The following is a 23,259-nucleotide window of genomic DNA, read 5'->3' as shown; positions in this document are numbered from 1 at the left end:
TTTATGTCTCAAGGTGTCGTAAATACAACTTGATATAGTTCAAACAAAGCATTGTATGGAGAAGAAATGAGATTTAGGTGACTTTTTAAACGTTGCATAGTTATTGGCAGTATTTCTCTATTTTCTACTGACACAGAAAAATGGTCGACTGAGTGGCAGCTAAGTAGATATAAATGTATTGGTCAGAAGAGAACTGATTGGATGGTTCAACATAACAAAAATCCCTCAGTTGCTCAAATAACCAATCATTATAATCAAGGAATGCAGAACATATCAAACTTTGAAGCTGCAGTGACTAAAGACCGCTCCATGTGCTGCTTCCGTCAGCTAAAATAGAATGATAACTGTTTGGAAAAATGCTAACTGGTCCAATTACTTTCCAGATCAGCTGTGGCATTCAAATGGAAAGGTCAACATGAATCCAAACTACTTTGTATTACAGTTCAGGCAGGCTGTAGTAGTGTAATCATGTGGGGAAACATTTTTTTTAACAACTTAGTTTCAGTTGATTTTTGTTTAAACACCACGGGTATGTCCATCTTTTTTATGACCACAGGGTGTTGATCTTCAGTTGGCTACTTCCAGCAGAGTAGGGCATCATGTCACAAAGCTCAGATGGTCTTTAACTGGTCTACTGAACAACAACACTCACTGAACTCAAATAGCCTCCACAGTTACTAGTTTTCAACCAGCACAGTAAATCTGCAGCATGATAGTCTGATGTCAAAAATAAGAAAAACATATCCGAGGAATGTTTCCAACATCCTTTAGGACCTGCGCTACAAAGAATAAAGGCAGTTCTTAAGACTAAATGAGGTCCAATTTTGTACTTACAAAGTACAAGTGATAAGGTACTCAATAACAAAAACAGCTAGGCAGTAAGGCAGCATATGTAATTTACTTCTTTCAAATGCTACAGATCAAATGTATGAATGTGAAGCATTCAAAAGCACCATAATTGACATTCTTTTGTAATTTTGTGTTTTTATGATGTAACGCACATTGAAGAGCCTTGCTGCTGAAATGTGCTTTACAAATAAACTTGATTGATTGTTGATGCCACCTTTAATAATTCTAGGGGGTTTGTCAGCAACTGACCGATTGCGGTCAAATTGTCCTGAAGTACACGCCCCTTACCTGGAGGAACTGAACCTCCATGAACATTGCATTGGTTCATCATCGCTAAGAGGCTGCGGCTGGTCATATAGATTTCAGGAAAATAATAGATCATGGTCCAAAGTTGTCAGCGGGGAACATGCAATCCCTACAACCTTACCCAGAGCGGAATACAATTTATTCAAGTTCCAAAACCCAAACGGATTCTGGAATAATGCAAGAAATGGATCAAGGCCTGCAGCTGACCTCATGTCCAGTTTAATGAAACTGTGATCGACGATGTTCGTCTGCAGGAAGGTAACTAGTGGTAGACATCCAATTTTTTGTCACAATGACTCTTATTGAACGTCAAATCAAAGCTCAATAAGTGATGGGAATTATGCTTGATTTTTATGTGAGTAAATTGCAATAGTAGGTCTATGACAAGGTGAAAACATGTGTTGTAGTCACTGCGGTATTTACATGTAAACAACTTTTTATGCTAATGTTTATTTTTAAACATTTTTCTGAAGGTAGATTTGCACAAGCTTGTATCATCTGTCATTACTCACCCGTTTTGCAAGTACAAAATGCACCCGACAGAGCTTTCACTCTCATATAACGAGACTTTCTGCGCCCCATTCTTCCTCTGGCTGCGAAAAACGTGGGTTTTAACGTTGATTTCTCTGTTTTTTTTCCCGCAAATAACCTTTGCGGGAAAGGTGATGTACAACTCCTTGGGGAATTTTCTTGCCAGTCGTCTTTACCTCAATGTTGGCTGATAAGGCAAAAATGACTCAAAAGATTTCTCGGACAGCGTGTTGAGTTCTTCTTCTTGTTTTTATGGCTGTTGGCAAGCAACGTTTAGATGTGCATTACCGCCATCTACTGGAATGGAGAGTGGACGCTAAATATATTTTACACACATTTTAAAACTAAAAAAGGGCACTGAGTTCCATTAACATTATTTGTTTGTCGGATGTTTGCTCTACTTCCGCATTGGGGTAGAGCCGGTGTCATGTCAACTGTATTTAAATCCTCCATTTCAGCCATTAATAAATACAAATGAGGGAGATGCGGCAACAATCCCCAGCAAGACACCCACTTTAAAAACAGCAGCATTGAAAAAACAGAAAACAATTTAAATGCATATCAAATGTTATCATCTCAATCTCTTTATACCACTTCTTCCTGCAAAATTGCATTTATATGCACAAAGGCATTCAATTACTGTAGCTGTGGCTCAACTTTTCACATCTCGCAGCATTTTCTATTTGGAGAGGCAGTCCCCATGTACATATAATAGGCAGGCATTCTGTTCCCCCAGCTCTGCAAGAGATCACTGTGAGTGTGTCACTTGGAGGAGAAGGCAGCATGTATCATTGCATAAAATCAAGCTCCTGCTCCAAAGTGACAGGCCCTGGATATTGTTGGCAAATGGATGTTAAATCCATCCAGGAACCACCAGCAGCAGTCCCCTTAGCCATGTACTCTGGCTAAGGGGAAGGGAAATTGCTCTGCTGGATATACTGCAATTGTGAGCAATCCATCTGACAGATCTTGTTTTGTGGAGAAAAGAACAAAGAAGAGAGGAAGAAAGAATTTTTTTGGCTGTTTCTGTTAAGGATGGTTCTTATTTGTTGTTTAGTCTAATCCAATATGAGAACATACACAAAAAGATGTCAAGAAGAGTTACAGAAAAGACCCTTGCTTTGCTGTAGTCTGCAGCTCAAGAACAGGCCATAGAAAACAAGATGGTGCTATGCCAGTAACAAACACTAGAGTGCACTAGATCTTTTGATTCAAAACCTTCATTACCAGGCCAGCTAAATTTGTTTGTATCTTTATAGCAAATGAACTAATATGTAAATTCTCATCAAAAGTTTATCAGTTCAAAGCAATTTTTAACTATATAAAATTCAACCCTATGTAAAATCCAACCACATGGACGGTGGGAATAATAGAAAAAGAAGAGGGAACAAATCCAAGACCAGTGAATTTGAATCTCAAGGTCAAGTTAATTCACTTTTCTTAACACTCTATTGATCCATCCATTGGTTTTTCAACCATAGCAGGCTTTATAGAAGAAGGCCCAGGAGGATTCTACTATTGACAAGAAAAAAAAACTCTTGCCAGTAGGAATGTTGACAAGCCCCAAAGTTTCTATGAGAATTTATTAGAACACTGGAGCTATTTGGGCAACTTTATACTTAGAGCAGAAAAGCTAAACCTTAAAAAATAAATAAATAGACAGAAAAAACATATTTCTTATTAATGCCATTTGATATATATATAACCTAAACAATTTTTTTTTAAAAAGTCTGATTTGTGTTAAAAATTAAATAAACCATGAACTTGAAAGCTTACATATTTGTAAGTTTCAAGTTATTTCAGAGAGTCCAGCTTAGGCTGCCACTTTTGTTCCTTTTTTAAATTTTGATTTTGTCCACAGATAGGTATTTTTTAATGAGACAGATGAGGTGTGTTTATTGATGATGGGTATTTCAGTTTTAATGTCTATACCACACTGTATGTTGAGTGAGTATTCTTGACTTTAAAACAAGTTTTAACATTGTGCCAGCAGATGTCAACATATCACTATTTCTAAGAGTGGACTGACTGCAGCCAAATGTTGCTGCTTTTCACGCAGCCAGCAATTACAAATCAATTCTGTCCAGAGGCTGGAAATCAAATTATAGCCTCTCATCTTTCTTACTACACAATTATTCTGGGAAAACCTGCAACCTGATATTTACACAGGTTTTGAATTTTAACCTTTGCACAAATTAAAGCATTACAATATCCACTTTCCAAATGGTCAGCAGGAAATATTTATAGGATTGGCTCAGTTTATAAGGAGCTCACTCTTTCTCTTTTCAAACTTTCCAGATAGTTCCTAGAATTTAATGCTATAGTCTGAAGAAATCACGTGTACTACAATACTACAATACAATACTACAATAACCTATTCTATGATCCAAAGGAATGCAAAAGTTGGTAACGCCACAGGACTAAATACTTCTGGACACTCCTGAGGTGATGGAAACACAGAGGAGAATCTAAAATACAGAAGATTAAATAAACTGTTATTACACAAGAGACATCTTTTCCTATTGTTTTTTTTTTCTATTAAGTATAGTCCACAAAGTACCGCCATTGCTTCTTCTCAGTCGGCCATGTTTGTTTACTCTGTACTCAAGTTTGGTCTAGAATGGTTAAGCAAAATTTCTCAACTCACCAACAATGTTGGTGAGCGAAATTGGTTTGTGTGTGTTGCAGTGTTGAGAATTCTTTTTTCTTGTCTTGTAGCATTTATCCCGGTAACAAAAGTTATCTGGGTCAAATTTAAGTTCATGGCTTGGACCCATAAACTGGGTTGTTACTGCTGTGGGTGGAATATAAAGGAGTCATGTTTCTTTCAAACTTTTATCTTATTGGTTGAAACCAATAACATTGTGTGAATAGCAAATAAACCCCTCTGTGTTAATCAGCTGTGAGTTTCTCCTGCACCTGAAACAACTCAGATTTACTATGTAAATAAGCTAAATTCAAACACATTTACAATTTAAACCTCAAGCTGCTATTTAAGCTATATTGTTTTTTTCATGACATCAACTAGTATATTTAGCAAAAAACAAAAATCACCATTTTCACTATCTTTGTGTTCTTTTCTGTGGCATGTCATATTTTGCTGGCAAAAAGCTGTGTAAACTTTGGACTTACAAAACACAGTAAACCAACACCAGCCGATGACTCATAGAAACCAAATTATTACCAAATCAGTGCTTCTCTTTTCTTTATCTAGACTATTTCAGCACCTTCTTCTAACAAACTTTATCCTTCCATATAACCTTTGTTTAATATGTATTAATACAACACTATTTCAGCAGATGGCTTCTTTAGTAACTTATGTTTGTGACTTTCCCTCTCTGTGAAGAAATAAGAAATACATGCTTAGGATATTTTAGTTTGTGTATAATGAATCAATTACCATTGTCTACCAAAATAAATTACATATTTTAATTATTCCAATTTATTGAGATGAGCCTGAATATTGAATCATTGTTTTAGGACAAGGTACTTTACTGCACGGATACATTGCTTCCCTGCAGGTGAAAAACAGTTTCCCAGGTGGTGTGAAAATATTGAAAAAACATTTAAGAGGGAGGGAGATGCTGAAATAAACAGATGTGCAGGATATTGGCACCAACCAACTCCAGCAATTTAAAACACAAACTGTTTGTGACTGTAACTGTAGAGGAGACACACAAGTGTATAATGTTTGATTTATGGGGTCAGACTGAAAACATATTATGCTGGAATAGTTGTACAGCCGCGTTCGTTATCGCCACGGAGTAGGACTAAAACTCTGCATTGGAAAAATAAATCGTTTCCAGACGAGCTGTATTTAATAAAGGGTCAAACATTTTCACAGCTGTTTGGTCAACGGTGCACATTTTTGCGTGCAGATTGCATTAACCACTTTTCCTTTGTCTGAAATGAAACCGTTCCCTCCACATGTTGCTTTTTTTTTCTTCTTCATAGAATAACACTGAGTGATACACTCTACCAAAAATGTATGACTCCCCCGCTCTAACTCAGCCTGGAGGCTGCGCAGAAAGCGACGGAGAGAAAAAGTGCACGAACAAGCACAACTTTGAAAGTTTATGCAGCCGCTGTGCAAGACGTCCTAAAGGGGGGGGGGGAAATCTGCAGAAGAGCAAAGGCACCACAAGCTGACGGACTGGAAGCAGCAACCACTCCGAAGCAGCTTTTAAACCAAACTTAAAGTATTGCCCTGTGAAAATGGGCTTTCCGACGATATCTAGGTGTCATCGGGTTATTTTAAAAGTGTTTTTGCTTCAGTTTATCGCTTTTCAAGCAACAAATGCCCGCCCATCTCCTATAATCAGGTTTCCCGGAGACGATACCCCGAGAACAGACAAAGAAGTTGCTCTGGTGAGTTTATTGTTAAATCTATCTTACAGAATGTGCATCTAAAAGCTGCTGTAAAAGCTTTGCGTTTGTACGCAAAAACCGTTGTGTGATACTCAGAATAAAAAGCTATTGTTTTTATATAAATAAAAATGAGAGGAATTCATTTCCATCTTTTTTTTTATCTTGCACATCTCCTGTAGCACTATCTGAATAAGTTTTATGGCTGCCCACAAGACAGATGCAACCTTATGGTGCTCAAAGACACTTTGAAGAAAATGCAGAAGTTCTTCTCCTTGCAAGAAACCGGAGAAATAGATGCCAAGACGGTGGAGATCATGAAAAAACCTCGCTGTGGTGTCCCGGATGTGGCCAATTACAACTTCTTCCATAGGAGACCCAAGTGGCAGAAGAAGGACGTTACTTACAGGTCAGACCCGTAGGGACTTTTGTGTAATGTTCCAGTAACTTGGTCTTGGCAACACCTATAATTCCTACTTCCTACTTTTTAACTTGGAACTTGTCAAATATTTGAACATCAAAGTGCTGGTCAACTCTAAAGGGACCTATTAAAAATACACATGTTGGGTGTACTTGACTAATTTAATGTCATCCATTGATATAATGTATTATTTACTTGTCTTAATCTCATTAAAAAGCTTTCAATAAATCAAAGCATTCCAGATGTAACATGGTACTTGCTTCCAACTGACACTTAAAAAAACTCCCCTAAGCCTCCGTTCTTCCCCTCCCTCCCCTTTCCAAATAGTTTTAAGTGCTTGGATTTTTTTTTTTTTACTTCTTTAACCAGCATAGCTATGAAGTATGCATCAAGAATTTTGTTATGATGCTGTTTTAGAATCACAACTTAGTGGATGTATGTGTCCTAGTCATTACAGCCTGCCTGTTAGTATGTTTTCCACAAAACTGTTAGACAAAAACAATAACAACATGGTCATGCATGGTTTTAAAGAAAAGCACAAAGTAAACTGGGTCAACAGATTTAGGATTTATTGCTTAATTTCAAGAGTTTCGGGAAACGCTTTCATAGATGACTCCTGTCATCTATGTGAGTCATCTATGAACTCACTGTCCAGTTTTTTTTCCATTATCTTGAGAAGAGAGGAGAGCTATGTGATACTTTGATCTTTCCAAGGAGTATGAGATGTTTGATCTTTTCAAGGAGTATGTGTGCATTTGTAGTCTCATTTTAAATTAACACATTGGTATTTCTTTGTAGAATCCTGGGCTACTCTCCTGACCTGGACGAGGAAGTCATAAATGATGCTTTCTACAGAGCCTTTAAAGTGTGGAGTGATGTCACGCCACTTTCTTTTACTCGCATCATGGATGGAGAAGCTGACATCATGGTTAATTTTGGCCGCAATGGTATGCTACGTTTGTAACGTGAATTATGTTTAATATTCTTAATATACAGCATTGATTTTTGTTTCCCTCCCTTAAGCACCTCCCTATCCAGAAAACAGTTGAGCAAAAGTTCAGATGTCTACAGGCTGTTTGCAAAGGACCAATAACACAAATGTTTTTATGGTGACTCTGCACATGACCATCCTATATTTAAGGAGCGTATAATAAAACAGTGGGAACTCTGGTCTTTGCAAAGGCCATTCCAGTCATTCCAACTAAAATAAGCACTTGATATTTACTTAAAGTGTTATAATATCACTCTGTCTGGCCACAGCCAACCACTTTGAGAAAGAATCTGGTAATTACAGTGAAGGACAAACAAAGCTTCTCCAGAGGACATAAAATTATTGTTATGGGCACTATAATAGTAATATTGTTGTAAGAAAAAAAAGGTATAATCTTTGTTTGGATGTGTGTCAACAGAACATGGAGATGGTTATCCTTTTGATGGCAAAGATGGTCTCCTGGCTCATGCCTTTGCCCCAGGACCAGGCATTGGGGGTGATTCCCATTTTGATGATGATGAGCAGTGGACCTTAGGAGAGGGCCAAGGTAATTGAGCATTGACTCCATACTTTACACTATGAAAAGCACATGAGAAAAAAATAGCTTTTTGTACTGTTAAAAGTTCTAAATGATTCAAGCATATTTCTACTTTTTAAATGTATTTCAAGGGTTCCTCCGTTTGTTTAAATGCCATTAATGTTATCCCCCAAAATTCCATATTTTTGGATCTGTTATTATACCCTGACTGAATGTTGTGTATTTCCAGTGTAGGATCCAAAACGGGGCTGTTTCCCTATATTATGAGAAGATCCTCCTACCACAGTAGTGATTGAGTGATGCAGATCATCTGTGCACTTTTGAGCTTGAACTGGACATATAACATATTTTGATGGCTTACTACATGTTTTACTTCAAAACTGAAGTAGATAATTTTTGTAAAAAAAATATTATTTACATATTTGTTAAAACTATTGCTATGTCATGACAGTAAGAAATGAGACAAGTAATCTGCAAAAAATGTTACTCCTCCAGCTGTTGCAGCAATACAACACTCCCAGTAAGAACCAACCAATGAGATCCAAGAGGAATATTTTAGCAGTGTTAATCACGCTCTTGCACGCACTGCTCACACCCTGTTCACAGCTGTGCTAATGTCAGAGAAACAACCTAATGTTACAGGAAAACTAATAATTTATCAAGTTTTTGGCAGACTCCACTATGTGGGAAGGATTGAGGGTGAGTTATAGCATAGAAGAGAGAAAGGGGAGGAACCTGTGAGGTGTGCTTGTTCAAAATGTCAGACTAAATCCACCGTTTACTCAAAACTGCAGCTTTTTAGCAAATGACAACAGTTTATAAGATAAACCGTTTATTTTTTTAAAAAATGTTTCAATGCATAAATTATCCAGATCTAAAATGACAATCAAAAACTAGAATCAAAGATTTATAACATTTGCAGTCACTTTATGGAAATGCGTTTCTGTAGCAAACTGTAAATTAGATTTTCTATGGCAAACTTCTGTAACAATTTGTGTTTGGAGCAAGATGACAGAAACCTAAAGAATGTGGTGTTCCAGTGTCGTAACTTCAGTTTATTTCACAGTGGTTAAACTTTGAAACCGACACAATCATTGCTGCCAGGGAAGTTAAACACAGTCACACACTTCTCTGGGCTTGTGATTGCTTTAGTTTGTATTTCAGAACGTAGACACTGTAAAACTTTATGAAATGATCTGAAAATCTGATAAAAAAAGACTACTCATTTTCTTGCCAGAAATGACTAAAATCATATGTTTGTTCCTTATTTTCTCCAAGCCCATTTCATTTATGTATTTCAAGTGTAAAACAGTTTAACATTAAGTATTACTGATGTTGTGTTAACAACAGTACTAAATACTTTTGTTATTAAGTTTAAAGCTGATGGAAAATATGAGCTGCATGCAGTGTAACCTAAACTGGGAGACAACTGAAATAACATGCTCAGAGTATTCAGCTAATCTGACTTAACCCTTCTGTAGCGTATACAAATTTTGGTGTATAGTTACTCAGTCTGCATACAGAAAAAAGCGTTGCACATTTAATTGCTGTAGCATATTAGGTGATATTTTTAAATTGGTAAGGCAGCTTTACCCTACTTTGTTTAGATTTTTTTAATCTTTGTCTGAAGATACTGGCACTCAGTGTAGAAGTTGAAGCCATCTGGAGGCTGATTAGAAAAAATAAACTTTTGGAATTACACTACGTGACCCAGATAGATTTGATCCAAGTTTTATTCATTAATAAATTAATTTTGTGTTGATCTCTTGATTTACAAAAAGTCTACATTTTAAATGCGCTTTTCTTTCTTGGCATTTCATTGAAATCACATGCTGCTAAGCTGTTTAAATATTTTTTGTGTCAACTACTTTTAGTATTACTATTAAATCATTTTATTGTTGCTTTCTGCATTTACATGTAAACAAATTTAAGATTTTTAAGACACTGACATTTATTTATCACTTTGCAGATAATTGATGTTATGTAAATAAGCATCTAGAGTTAATGCATCATCAACAAGACAATTTTTGTTTTGACAGTGGTGAAAGTGAAGTTTGGCAATGCTGATGGAGAGTTCTGCAAATTCCCCTTCCTGTTCATGGGGACCGAGTACAACAGCTGTACATCTCAGGGTCGAGATGACGGATTCCTGTGGTGCTCCACCACCTACAACTTTGATGAAGAGGGCAAATATGGCTTCTGCCCTCATGAGTGTAAGCTTGTCACACACTTCTCAAATTTGGAAGTCAGAAAGACTTGGCAGAGTCTCCTGGCATAAACAGCTTAAATTCTCTGAACAATCAATTACTTTCTGGCCTCTTTATCTCAGGAACACTGATGCTGTATTCCAGCTTCATTTCAGACTTTATAACAATATTATACAATTATTTCTACACTCAAAAACCCTTCTGTTGTTTTGGACAGGAAGAAAGTAGGTTGAACTGTATGCCAGGAAAGCATGTTATTTCAAGCAAATAACTTGCTCTGGAGTGAATTATGGAACATTTCTTTTCCATGTTCCGGTTTTACTAACCACTTTGTTTATCTCTGGTGTTCATGGTATAAGCATTGATGCATACCTGGTCCAAGCATCTACCAAAGTACATGTGTACTAAGATGTTTCAGATAATGTGAACATGTTTGAGAATTGTTTTTACCAGAGCTGCTTATTCTGTTAAGCTCTGGCTAATATTGATGTGGAAAATGTTTGCTTTTTGTCTTTTCTCTGGCTCTTTGTCTTACATCATCACTCCTGGCATTTTATGATGACGTTTCTATCTTGTCATCACTAAAAGTTACAGCGTGTCATGTCTTTATAGCATTACATACCTTTTTTTTCTGTTTTTACAGTACTTTTCACCCTTGGTGGTAACGGAGAGGGCGCGCCTTGTAAATTCCCCTTCAGCTTTCAGGGAGAAAGCTACGACAGCTGCACCACGCAGGGCAGGGATGATGGATACCGCTGGTGTGCCACCACTGAGGACTATGACCGTGACAAGTCCTATGGCTTCTGCCCTGAAACTGGTAGGTGTTTTCCTCTGCTCCCTGATATGCCCAGTATACGTCACCCCAATATTGAATAATCTAAAATTGTATAAGACTTTATAGGAAGCGATAACAATCACATAAATTTGTATACTGTTTTGAAGTCCCCACTTTGAGTTTGTTAAAGTAGATGTAGTTTAAGTTTCTTGTGTGTTTATCCCTATTGTGCAATGCTTTTCCATTGTTGCTGGCAGGAATTCTTCAAGTGGGGCTTTTCAGCCCTGCTGTGGTTAGCTTAATTACAGTTAAACTATTTTAATGTGCACTGCTTTACTTTCCATTCAGTCAGTAAGATGTGTTTTCGGTTTAGATAGAGAAGTAGGTGAGGAGTTGGAAACAAATAATAACAAAGACAAAAACTGTGATGTCACAAAGAAAATATTACCTCGAAAACACATCAATTTTGGTTGTGCTTTTTGACTCTGTTCCTGCTGTGGGTCAGCTAATATTTGTGTTGTGCTGGTTAATTTTCACTTCATCCACACTTGTTTCAAAGTACAACCTGTAAAACCTAACTTTGCTTGAAAAACATTTTGGCATTTGAATCAGTCTAAACTCTACTGCACACAAACCTCTAAAATAATCCACTCTGGTTTTCAGCAATGTCAACAGTGGGAGGAAATGCAGAGGGAAGCCCCTGTGTCTTTCCTTTCACCTTCCTTGGAGACAGCTATGACTCCTGCACTTCTTCTGGACGCAGTGATGGGAAAATGTGGTGTGCTACCACTAAGAACTACGACGATGACCGGAAATGGGGTTTCTGTCCTGACCAAGGTGCAAAAGCTTTGAGACTTACAGATTGATGTTGGTGTATTTTTGAGAAATCACCCAAGTATAAAGACCACATAGAAAAATCAAATTATTTATATTTTATTTTGCTTTAAGTTACAGAAAACCAACACTCGGCATAAATGTAGAATACTATGAAGGAAATTGTGGAAATTCCGGTCATAAACTTGCCTCATTTAACTTGTAACCAAATTAAAAAATGACTCACAATACCATTTGATTGGATTGTTTTCAGGCTATAGCTTGTTCCTGGTGGCGGCCCATGAGTTTGGTCACGCCCTTGGTTTGGAGCATTCTCAGGACCCAGGAGCTCTGATGGCTCCTGTCTATACTTTTATGAAAGACTTCAGACTTTCTCACGATGACATCCAAGGCATCCAAGAGCTCTATGGTGAGAAGAAATTTCATACCATTTTCTAAAAGGCATGATTATCTTAACTGGGAAGCAGAGAAGAATGAGAGTAAAATTTCCTGGTATATCTTATAACAGGTGTGCCAACCGACAAGCCTTTGCCTCCAACCCAGGGTCCTGTCACTCCAATGGACCTTTGTAAAGATCCAGTTATCTTTGATGCTGTTGCACAAATCAGAGGAGAGACATTTTTCTTCAAAGACAGGTAATAGCTTAAAATGTAACATGTTGTATTAAGAGGGCTTTAGCATGTGTGCATGCAAATGAGGAAGCAGCCTTGCATATTCACTAGACATTTTCAGTTATAACTGTTGTTGTTTAGATTAATGTTGGGGATATTTATGCAAATTTGATAGTTAATTTAATCAATAATATCATAGATAAATGAGGCACATATTTTGTTTCATAAAATATATAAAATATATTTTTAAAACTCTGTTCTAAATGATGATCTATTTATGTATTTGTAAGTTGATTCTGGGTATATCAAAACTAGAATACAATGTAAAAATTTAAGTAACTACACCTTATTAAGAACAATTTTTTTATATTAATAATCGCACTAAAGTAAATTTCATAATTTGTGGTGGTTTTTCAGTTGTCCCCTCCCCACAAAAATCAACAAAGTAAAACATAAATGCTGACAGTGCTTCTACCCCATGAAAACTAAACTTTACTGTCAGAATGTTGGCTCAAATTGAATAGATCACTGTAAGTTTGTGGTTCCCACAGTTTAATTTTTTATGCTCAACTAACAGAACATCAACTGTTCGGACCAGTTTGCTACCTCCCAGTTACAGAGATTCCTATTACTGGGAGGCAGTGGCTGGAAGAGGACATTGGATGTTTAGATGGTTCCCTGCTCTTACTACTTCTTAACTAAATTAAATATGTAGATCAAACAGTCTTAATGAAAGCCAGTGGTGCTGAAGATGTCAAAGGCACAAAGAAAAACAAAACAAATTTTGCAGGAAGTTTACACGACAAAGAATACAGTGCTGCAAAAAATATTGCAACTAAGACGTTGTAGGTTGATCAGGACTGGTTTCCACTTTGGCTAGGCGAAAACATATTGGTTTTTGGGTTTTCTGTGTTTCTTTTCTGCCAGCACTCAATCTCTTGGCAGCTTCTGGTATTACATGCCAAATAAAAACATCACATGCGCATTTGGCATTTTAGATGGTGAACAAATCACATTTCCACAGCAAATAGAAAAATGTCATTTTAGCATTTTTTGACCTCATTGCTATTAACTCAGGAAGAGACATAAATTTCTATTTTGATAATATACCATCTCTAGCTATACTTTAATGTATTTTTCCACAATTTATAGTTAACAAATTATAAAACTTAAAAATATTTTAAATATCTAACATTAACGGTAAAAGTATGAAAGAAATACTCACGCACTGTGATACTCATTCAGACATGTTTTCAACATGAACATTGCTGCAGTTTTTTAGAGTCGGCTTTATAGCATCAGTGTGGGGTGAAGGGATTTTGTGGCTAACTGTAAGAGTCTAGCAAGGGTGTTTTTTAAGGTAGTTAGAGGAGAGAGTTCAAAGTCTGTAAAGATTAGATTTGGGTGTTCATGGTCTTTATCAATAGCTGTTCTTGCAAAAATGGCACCCTTAGTGTACCCGAAACCCCATCACAGGACATTTTGTGAAAAAAAATAACTTCCTCAAATATCCCTGTCTGGGTACCTAAAGGTTGCAGCTTGATAGTCCAGCTACAAGATAAAAAATCAAGGGGTGACCAGTGTCTCACACCACATGTGTTGTGTGTGGTTGGCAGGAAACAGAGCCTGATCTCCCAGTACTTAACTACAAGCAGTAGACTCCTACTCAATATATGGGCATGCCAACTCTGCACTGATTAGAAAAACAGCACTGAAATGATCAAAACTCACTAGATATTTGAGCTTTGGTTTCAGAGAAACAATCATCAACAATCAGATTCAAATGATATATCGATATCCTGCGGTGAGCATGAAAGTAAAACTTAGCAGAAAGGGGAAAAACAAGCTGATTCCCTTTCCTGTACAGAGGCAAACATAAAATTCATTAGTCATCAGAACAGTCTGCAATCCTGTCCTCCACCGGCGCCGATGCATCTCAATGCTTTACAAAGTTCACCAAGCAGAGCTTTTGTATATGAGCAGTTGTTTGCTTTTGCCTGATTTGAATCGGAATTTGTAGGAAATATGAAGACAGGTTTATGTTGCATAGCTGTCAACATTTGGTTAATGGGTAGAAAGATAGACTTTGTCAACAGAGGATCTCTTGTTTCTTTCAGTTTCTAACCCATGAGTTAGAAACCACATATCTCACAGATCTTACTTTATTGCAAAAAAACCCCAAAACATTTCATTTCACTGTGGGTCTTATCCTCACATTCAAAGTGAGCACCAGAGCAGCACATAAGCTCACAGAGTGCTCTTCGGACCATGAAACTTTGGCTAGGTTGTTTGAAACCAAGCTGAGTTGAAACCTAAATCCATTCAAAGCTTTAGAGGACTGAAGATTTAAGCAGTGGAAGAAAGGGAAGAGTTTTGAGTTCAGTATGTGAGAGTTACTTGCTTTCTTGCTGAATATTTGGGCAGGCAAGGACATTTTGTTTTGTTGAATCACACAGCAGGCGTAATGTTTTAGCCCCATTCTGTTATGTGAATGTTGTTTTTGTGTTAGAATGTGATCATGCACCAAAAGACCTAAATTTGAGGTGAATGTGAGGGAGAGAAAACAATAAGCTGTCTCAAACCAGTCTCACCTAATGAGATGCCTTGAAGTTATTTGTGTTTTATAGAGTCGTTAGCCCTATTTGCATGGAATTAGTTTTACCTGGGGACCACATGCTATTTGTAGTAATTGCAGAGGTTGTCTGTGTTCTTATGCTTGTGCAAATCGGCCATGTCAGTAATTTGTAAAGTAAAAATCCCCTCGCAAATTACCTACTATATTCTGCTGAACTCCAAGGTCCTGTGATAATCCAGTGTGAATAGGCATCGCTGAAATTTGGACAGAAATGGGCGGGATCCAACACGCAAATGGGCATTTTTTATTTCCTGGGCAAATTTTTATTTGCTTTAGGGCAAAAAATGGAGGCTGTGTTGGACTGTATTGAAAACCTTTTGGGTCCTGGACCAGAAAAACCCTATAGATCAGCAAAGTGCAACATCAAACGGGAACGGCTGAAGAGAAGTAGCAGAATCAGATGCAAATGGTGGTTTGCATCATGAGCCACCATAAGAATCCTTTTCTTCTGTTTGTAGCCTTCTGGTTTACAACTTGCTAGCTCTTGCAGTAACACAGCACTGAGCTGTGGCCGTAGCCTGAAAAGTTGTTCTAACATCAACTCGCATCATTCCTCAGGTTGACGCGAAACGGCGCGTTATCATCATATCCGGGAGATGTCCATACATTTCAGCAAAATCTCAGGATCCTCTACCTAGGATGCTCGCCACATAAAAAGCAGACATTGAGGAGTAATTCATTTATTACATGGGGTTCCTAGATAAGGCTTATGCCTTGTAAATAAGCCTTTAGAACAAGCAAAATTCTGTAGCTTTAAAAAACGGCTGACATGTCTGTAGTACTATAGCTTTGTTGACTCTTGGATTGTAAAACTGGAGTCTGTCGTTATGCTGAATCAGCACCTGTGTGATGTCCCACAAATCTTAACACAGTGCAGTGAGTAATGCTCCCAGCACTCCCTGAGGTCAGCATAAAACTGTCTGTCTGGAGACTTAAGGAAAACACTATTATAAACTCTGTTGCATAGAAACAGTTTGAGAAACCTACTGATTAGACTCCCTACCAGTAACATCTGCTCATGCACTTGGGATACAAGCACACGTGACTGGTTTCAGGATGAAAAAGCTGAAATTTCTGTTCTGCTTTATTAATAACACTAATAGTTGTGCTGTGACTGACAGACTTGGAAAACATTTCACAAGGATTAGAGCAATGTGGACAAATATCAGCTGAAGAACTTCTTGCTGTTTGAAATAAAATCCCGCAATACTGATCTACACAAGTTCATGTTGTGCATTGTTAGATGATTTTCTTAGCCATGAATACAACTGGCCTGTTTTGCAAAGACATTACTACTTAAAGGCTGTGCTCGAGGCTTACTACACCAATAATTATTGGGCTCTGAGATATTTGAGAACTCTAAATTATAAAGCTACCATAGCATTTTCTGTCTGTAATATGCACTGGTATTACTGTGAAATGTAGCGATGCATCCGTAAGACCATGGCCATTGTCTATTAAATTTGCCTATTGAATTTAAAAAATGTTTTCACCAAAGAATTTGTTTTTGTCATAGTCCTTATGCCCAAATCATACTATTGTATAACTGTCCTGCATTTTAGAGGCACAAGAACATGCACTGCTTTAGGTTAACCCTCCAGCAGAGCCTGTTGTGAGAATGTAAGTGATGCAAAAAAAATAACACTTAATACTGTACCAAACTAAAAGTATAGTAAGAATAATAGAAATGAAACTAAAGGGCTGTTGTAGAGAACTCTCTCTGTTAGCTTGTCAACTTTGCCTTTTATTGAAAAGGAAGGCAAAGTAAACTTTGACAGATCCATAAAACTTCTGCTATGTCCATCTTCACTTCAAAATGATCAGGCTAATTTTTGCTATTGGCAACTTTTTTTTCCATTTAGAAAATAGGTCAGTGGAAAAGAGTTCGGGGAGCTGCTGCTGTTATTTTGCAGCTGCGTATTGGAAATCCAGGCAAGATGGGTCTTGTTCTGCTGGCGTCTGCAGCCTCAGTTCTAATGAGTACCAGATGCTCATGAATCAGGCCATTGTAGCTGGCTGGCCCAGTGAAGCACTTGCACTAAACTGCAGAACTCAAAGTACACATGCTCTTCCCCCACCTTTAGATCAACCCCTCTCCGTGTCGGTTTGCCTATCAGGCTAATTTCTTTCCCTGGCTCGTCTGTTGCACGATCACTCACTCGTTCTCTTTCTGCCAGGTTCCTGTTCAGGTCAGTGAACTTCAGGAGCAAACCCAGTGGCCCTATGCTATTGGCCACCTACTGGCCTGACCTCCCTGCGAAGATAGACGCTGCCTATGAAAATCCGGTGGAGGAGAAAACAGTCTTCTTCTCAGGTTTGCTGGAAAACAAAAGATATTTAAGAAATAATCAATCTGGATCATACAGAGCCTTAATCTCCGATCCTTATGAGCAGATTTTCTGTGACGAGATTCTTTTTTGCATGTTTTCTTTAATACTTTACCACCATTTTACCACTTGATCACCAAATTCTGAAGCCAAGGAGTTGCAGGAATGTTGGCTGAGTACTTATTTGTGGTGTGCTCTTAAGATATTCCACCATAGTCGTTAGTGGTTTTAGAAACATTCTCAGCATTACATTAATATGAATATATCCCAGAAAATTGGGAAGCGTTGCACAATATATTATCTAGCCTTGAAGACTTTGACTTTATTTAAGAATAGTTGTCCAATAATTTCATTAAATGTGTGTTTAGATGAAAAAAAGAAGTGCTTGATTGAAATGTTTTGCTTATAAGGTCAACATAAAGTTATATCTTTTATTACTAAAACTCAGTGACAAGCTGTGTTTTGCAAATTCTTCCATTTGGCTGTTTCCTTTGATCCCAGGTGATGAGATGTGGGTTTACAAAGCCGATGAGCTGGAAAGAGGTTACCCGAAGAGGCTCTCCAGCTTTGGCCTCCCTACAGATGTGCAGCAAATCGATGCTGCCTTCAACTTCAGGAAGAACAGGAAGACTTACTTATTTTCTGCAGACAAATTCTGGAGGTGAGGACAGGGACACGTTATCCAAGTATTTGCAAAGCTGCAAAACACATCAGACCTCTTAAGTGAAAACTATGATACCTCTGATATCATAACCTTTTAAAGCGGTACTAGTGCTGCATCTGGATTAGGTTTGTGTTTCGGTAAGACCTAAACTACACTGTAAACCATTCCACATCTGTTAGTGCTTACATCATGGAAATTTGGAGTGTTGACTCACTGTTTTATCAGCAGTCTCAAAGGAAAATGTGACCTCATGCTTATTATGCCCTTCCAAAAGGATGCATTTTAATTTCTGACTGCTATGTTTTTTTTTTATAGATACGATGAAAGTAGTAAGGCAATGGACCCTGGCTTCCCCAAGCTTATTGCTGAATCCTGGAACGGCATTCCTGATGACATTGACTCTGCTTTCAGTCTGAACGGCATTGGTAAAATTACATTTTTAAGTCATATTAAATACATGCAAATCTCTGTGTGGCAGTTTTGTTTTGTGGTTTGGTATTTCTGACAAGATATAGACACACCTGTCATTAAAGAAAAACTACTTTTGAAATCACATGCTTTTACAAATAGTACACGGCTCAGAGCCTCGCTTAGCTGTAGGCTACTGCTAAGTTAGAAACTTTGCAAAGTGAAGCAGTGCCTTCTGAATTAGCATGTTAGTCTGTTTATTATTACTGTTCTGCTGATATTCCCCTGCTCGTATGCTATCTTTAAGCCAATAAGTTCTTAACATAAAGCCATGGTGTGGTATGCAAGGTACATCTGATCAGCTACACCTAAGTTAATTGTAATCTTTGTAAGTAGGCAGAAAATAATGCCTATTGTGTGGTGTCTGGATAACAATTGTCTTGTAGTTATTATCTAAAACTATGGCTCCTAATACAGCTCAGCTCATTATATGTTAGAAGTAGTACATGATAACCAGAATTTCTTTTTTTTTAACATTTGCTACTCCTCTGGTGTAAGACTCAAGTATTTGTCTCTGTTGGTCACTCTGTTCCTCTAGTCATATAAATAAAGAACAAGCTCTGTCCAAATAAGACATTTTCTGCAGTCAAAACAAAATTGTTGCACTGCTGTATGTGGCTGGCCATTCTAGAAATTTTTCCCTTTTGATTTATCAACATCTGTGACGTATTGCTTGTACCAAAGTGACACTCCTAGTTGTGGTAACATTTGTTTCAAACTAATCAGAGATTTACAATTATGTCACTTTACATCATCAAAGGAACAAGGATGTTCTTTAGGATTTGGACATCAACCAAAAACTAATTTATCAGTTTAACCAAAAGCTTCAGCATCTGCCTACTTGGTTATGCTATTTGTGAATCTTTTTCAGGGTCATTTAATTTGATTATAAACTATGTAAACCACAGCAATGCTAATAAAATAGCAGTTTTTTTGAAAGTTTCTGTAATCTCATAATAATGTGGAAAAGACCTATTTTCCACATTACACTCCTCTGATAACACAGATAACACTTACCTGATTATATATAGAACATTTCTTGCCAGGTAGACTACAGATCCCTGGACACTCAAATGGTTGTCAACTTGTGAGCAGCTTTTTAATCTAAATGTAAACTTTTTGAAACCTTAAACATCAGTGCAACAACTTTAGTAAAGCTTTTTTTTCTTTTCTTGTATGACATATGGTGTTATTTTGGTTTAAATTTGTTGATTTTCCTTTTTTTATGTTGTTCTTGACCAGAGCTTTGTTTCATTTATAGCTCCGTTCAGAAGTTGGCATCCGTGTTTTAAAGGAACAGATTCAGAAATCTTCAAGGATGCATAAAAGCAGCAGACCTGAAGTCAGGCTGTGATCTATTTATTATTATGGAAGACAGAGGAGATGCTTAGTTGTTCAGTCTGTGATTTGCAATGAGTGAACACACAATGGTTTTTGATCACATTGTCTTCAGGGTATGCTATTAAAACCAGATGAAAACAGACATTTAGATAGATTGCTTTAAAAGACATAACCATTTATCTCACTTTGGTATTAAGTCACACTGAGCTTTTTCTCTTTTAAATCAGATAGGCAGATACGAATACTAAACATATTTCTGTTTGCCAAATGCCTAAATGATGAGAGCATTGTAGGGAGTTTTTGAAAAAAAATTCTTTACATTTTAAAGATAACTTGCATGTCTTTTGTTGTATGCCTTTCCAAACAGTTTTAGTATCTTTCCACGAGCGTCTCATTATAGTTTGAGGAATTTTGACCAATTCTTCCTCACAGAACTGCTGTATCTGAGTCAGGTTTATAGGCTACCTGGTTTTCAAGCACATGTTCAGCTCTGGTAATGAAACTTTAATTGTTCTGAGCTTGAGATGGCCACTTCAAACATTGGACTTTGTTTTCCTAAAACCAATGTACAACTACATTTGCTGGTATTCTTAAGCTACTGTCCATTTGAGAGACAGTAAACAGTCTGTTTTTGCCCAAGTGTCAACTTCCTTGGGCAACTGACCTGATTTCGTGAGATGTTGCTTTAATATTTCCACAGAAATATTATGACATGCATTTTGTTAAGTCCCATCAGTTATTTTCACAGCAAGACACAGAGCACAATGCTGCCACCTCTGTACGTGACATGGTATTGACACTGTGTATAATTGTTTGAACAGAAAATATGACATCTTTAGGATCATGATGGGGTTAACTAGAAAAATAAGACATCTGTTTAGACAGCAGATATCTATTATCAACTCTGCATAAAGGGGAATTTTCAAAAATGTGAGCAAACGTTTTTCTTACAGTCAGCTATGTGTCCATGGGGTTTTGGAGGCTATGCAAATTATTTCCCTGGAGTTTTCCATTACTGCTCTGCTACCATGTACACAAGCCTCACATACACACATTTATATAAGGCAAGTCTGTAACCGTCGACAAAGGTGCTTCTGTGCACCACTTAACGTATTTCACAAGGAATATTTCTCAAATTTTAACTTCAACTGAGATTGATTGGGTACTTCTTTTTCATAATTCATTCACAATTGAAAAAGATTCCACAATTTTAATAATTGTAAAGGCCCATAAATGTGTTGCAATATTCATTCAGATTTTCTCTTGTTTAACACAAGCAGTTTAATATAAAGCTTCATAATGTTTAAACCCTGAAACATGAATGTGAGTGTTATGCTTGTCTCTTTGCAGATTACAGCTACTTCTTTAAAGGAAGCCACTATTTCAAACTTGAAGACAGCAGTTTGAAGATCGTCAAGTTGGGAGAAATCACAAAGGACTGGCTTGGTTGCTGAACATCTACCAAAATGTTTCACAGCAGGTGATGATGATTTCATGAGATCATCAGTGTTAATCACACACAACTTGAGGTTGTTTCAGTGCACACTGTTACACGTTTTTATCCTTGGCCACTCTGCAAGCTTCTTTGGGACACATGTACCTCCAGCCTCCAGTATAACCGATCTCAGCTGGTAGAATGGCATTTCAAGGCCTTTTTTCACAGGCTAAATGTATGCACCTGGCAAATTGCTTTATTTCAGTGTGATTTTTCTAATTGTATGACTGATGTATGACTTTTTAAAAAAAATATGAACCCCTTTTTTCTTTCTTTTTTTTTTTTGAGGAAGACCGACATCAGGTATGTCTACATTGCATTGCAGCGTTATGCAGTGCCAAGAGATATTGGCTATTTTTGAAAATTTTGATTCTACAAATTCTGTTTTATACCATATGAATAGATACTGGCCAGGGATTACTTCTGTATCCAGTGTAAAAAGCAGAGCTTTACATAAATGTATCAGTTGTATTAATTTTCTCCATGTGCAAAACATGTACATGCACAATGTGACCGAGAATGGTGCTTTCAGAATTTGCTTCTTACATTTAGTCCTGCATATGTAGTGAATATTTTACACATTGTTATTTTGTGTGATGGGAGTACTCAGTACAATCTGGATGTTAGAAAGTAGCATTCAAAGGCTTGTTATTCTTTGTATGGTTAGCACTTTGTATATTACATACAGGGGAACTGCACAAAAGAGAGACCAGATCTTGTTGGGATCTCTCTGTTGCAGTTCTCTTATGGTGCAGACAGATTTATTTGGTAGAAAAGGCACAGGTTGCCTCTAGATGCTATATAGGTTTGCGCCATGATGGAACAAGAACAAGAACATTGCAGTAGTTTTGTCTACTTGTATTTTTATATTAAGATTCTTTGTTAGGTTTTAACAACATAGCCATTATATCTTGTATTTTTTTTCTAAAGCTTGTGCACTTTGTCTCTGTCATCAATAAATGTGGTTATTTTAATTCTATATATTTTACAAAAATATGTAGACATAATTGGGATTCATCACCTTCAAGCTTAGAAATACAGCAACAAAGACGCGGTAGAAGTACAGTCAGAGATATTTGCGCACTGCTAAGGATCTTGTTCCTAATCTTTATCCCATTGATGTTTCTCACCAAACAATAAGCACATTTTAAATGTGCACCAAAAGGATAATCTGAGATAAAATCTTGCTTATCTTAAAGAGCCTTTGGCAAAACAGAAGACTGACTGCTTTATATAAAATAATGTGAAAGGTGTCTGACCATTACTTACGTCTTTTTATTTTTACTGTTTCCAATTCACCTAATAAACCAAACCAAAAACCAGATGGTTTTGCTAATTTGTATATTTGTAAGTATTTATTTATAGTACTCACGTGGTCAGGGCCGTGCAGAGACCTTTGGGGGGGCAGGGGCTCAAAGTTAAAAAAGGGCACATTGAACAAGATCTTAAAACATCATACAACAACATAGCAACAACCCATATTAATCAAGAATTTAATTGGATCCTACTATATCATTGCCATCATGTGGGGACAATGCAAAGCAAATGTAATCTATATTTTCCCCCAATAGGTATAAAGTTGCTTTTTCTGCTGCTGACAGTCCTGGAGGTCTGAGTTGATCTGAGACTGTAGGTGTTATACAGACCGTTGGAGAGAAGGTCGCTGGTTATGAAGTTATGAAATAAGCAAATTTGCTGCAATTTTACTAATTAAGTCCTAATATCTATTTTACCTCTAGAACAACTTGGCTGCAGACTGATTTATAGATCAAAAAAGCTCAAGGGGTTTAACTCTATATAACTTTTTGATGTTGGCACCTCTGAGATCTAGAATTGTAATACTGGGATATCAAGGCAAAGAAAACTCAATAGCTGCTGGTAGGGGCCCCCTAAACATTCAG

General features: G+C 37.1%; 1 protein-coding gene across 1 annotated transcript; it reads left to right on the top strand.

The window, feature by feature from the left end:
• The first annotated feature begins 5,683 nt into the window (after window positions 1-5,683).
• mmp2 (matrix metallopeptidase 2) lies at window positions 5,684-22,337 on the top strand. Its single transcript, XM_028014640.1, has 13 exons — window positions 5,684-6,054; window positions 6,234-6,460; window positions 7,271-7,419; window positions 7,882-8,010; window positions 10,041-10,214; window positions 10,852-11,025; window positions 11,647-11,820; window positions 12,071-12,226; window positions 12,326-12,452; window positions 17,241-17,377; window positions 17,892-18,051; window positions 18,370-18,479; window positions 21,214-22,337. The coding sequence occupies exons 1-13, from the start codon at window positions 5,902-5,904 to the stop codon at window positions 21,315-21,317; spliced, it is 1,974 nt and encodes a 657-aa protein (XP_027870441.1). The 5' UTR covers window positions 5,684-5,901; the 3' UTR covers window positions 21,318-22,337.
• The last annotated feature ends 922 nt before the right edge of the window (window positions 22,338-23,259 follow it).

The sequence above is a fragment of the Xiphophorus couchianus genome, chromosome 4 (assembly GCF_001444195.1).
Source record: "Xiphophorus couchianus chromosome 4, X_couchianus-1.0, whole genome shotgun sequence".
In the NCBI taxonomy this organism is placed as follows: Eukaryota; Metazoa; Chordata; class Actinopteri; order Cyprinodontiformes; family Poeciliidae; genus Xiphophorus; species Xiphophorus couchianus.
This window is presented reverse-complemented; position numbering and strand designations above follow the sequence as displayed.

Bases quoted from the DNA above. Each gene is read 5' to 3' on its own strand.
- mmp2 (XM_028014640.1), top strand. From the start codon at position 5,902: ATGGGCTTTCCGACGATATCTAGGTGTCATCGGGTTATTTTAAAAGTG. The intron at 11,821-12,070 runs GTGCAAAAGCTT...GATTGTTTTCAG, and splicing joins GGGTTTCTGTCCTGACCAAG to GCTATAGCTTGTTCCTGGTG. The intron at 12,227-12,325 runs GTGAGAAGAAAT...ATCTTATAACAG, and splicing joins AGGCATCCAAGAGCTCTATG to GTGTGCCAACCGACAAGCCT.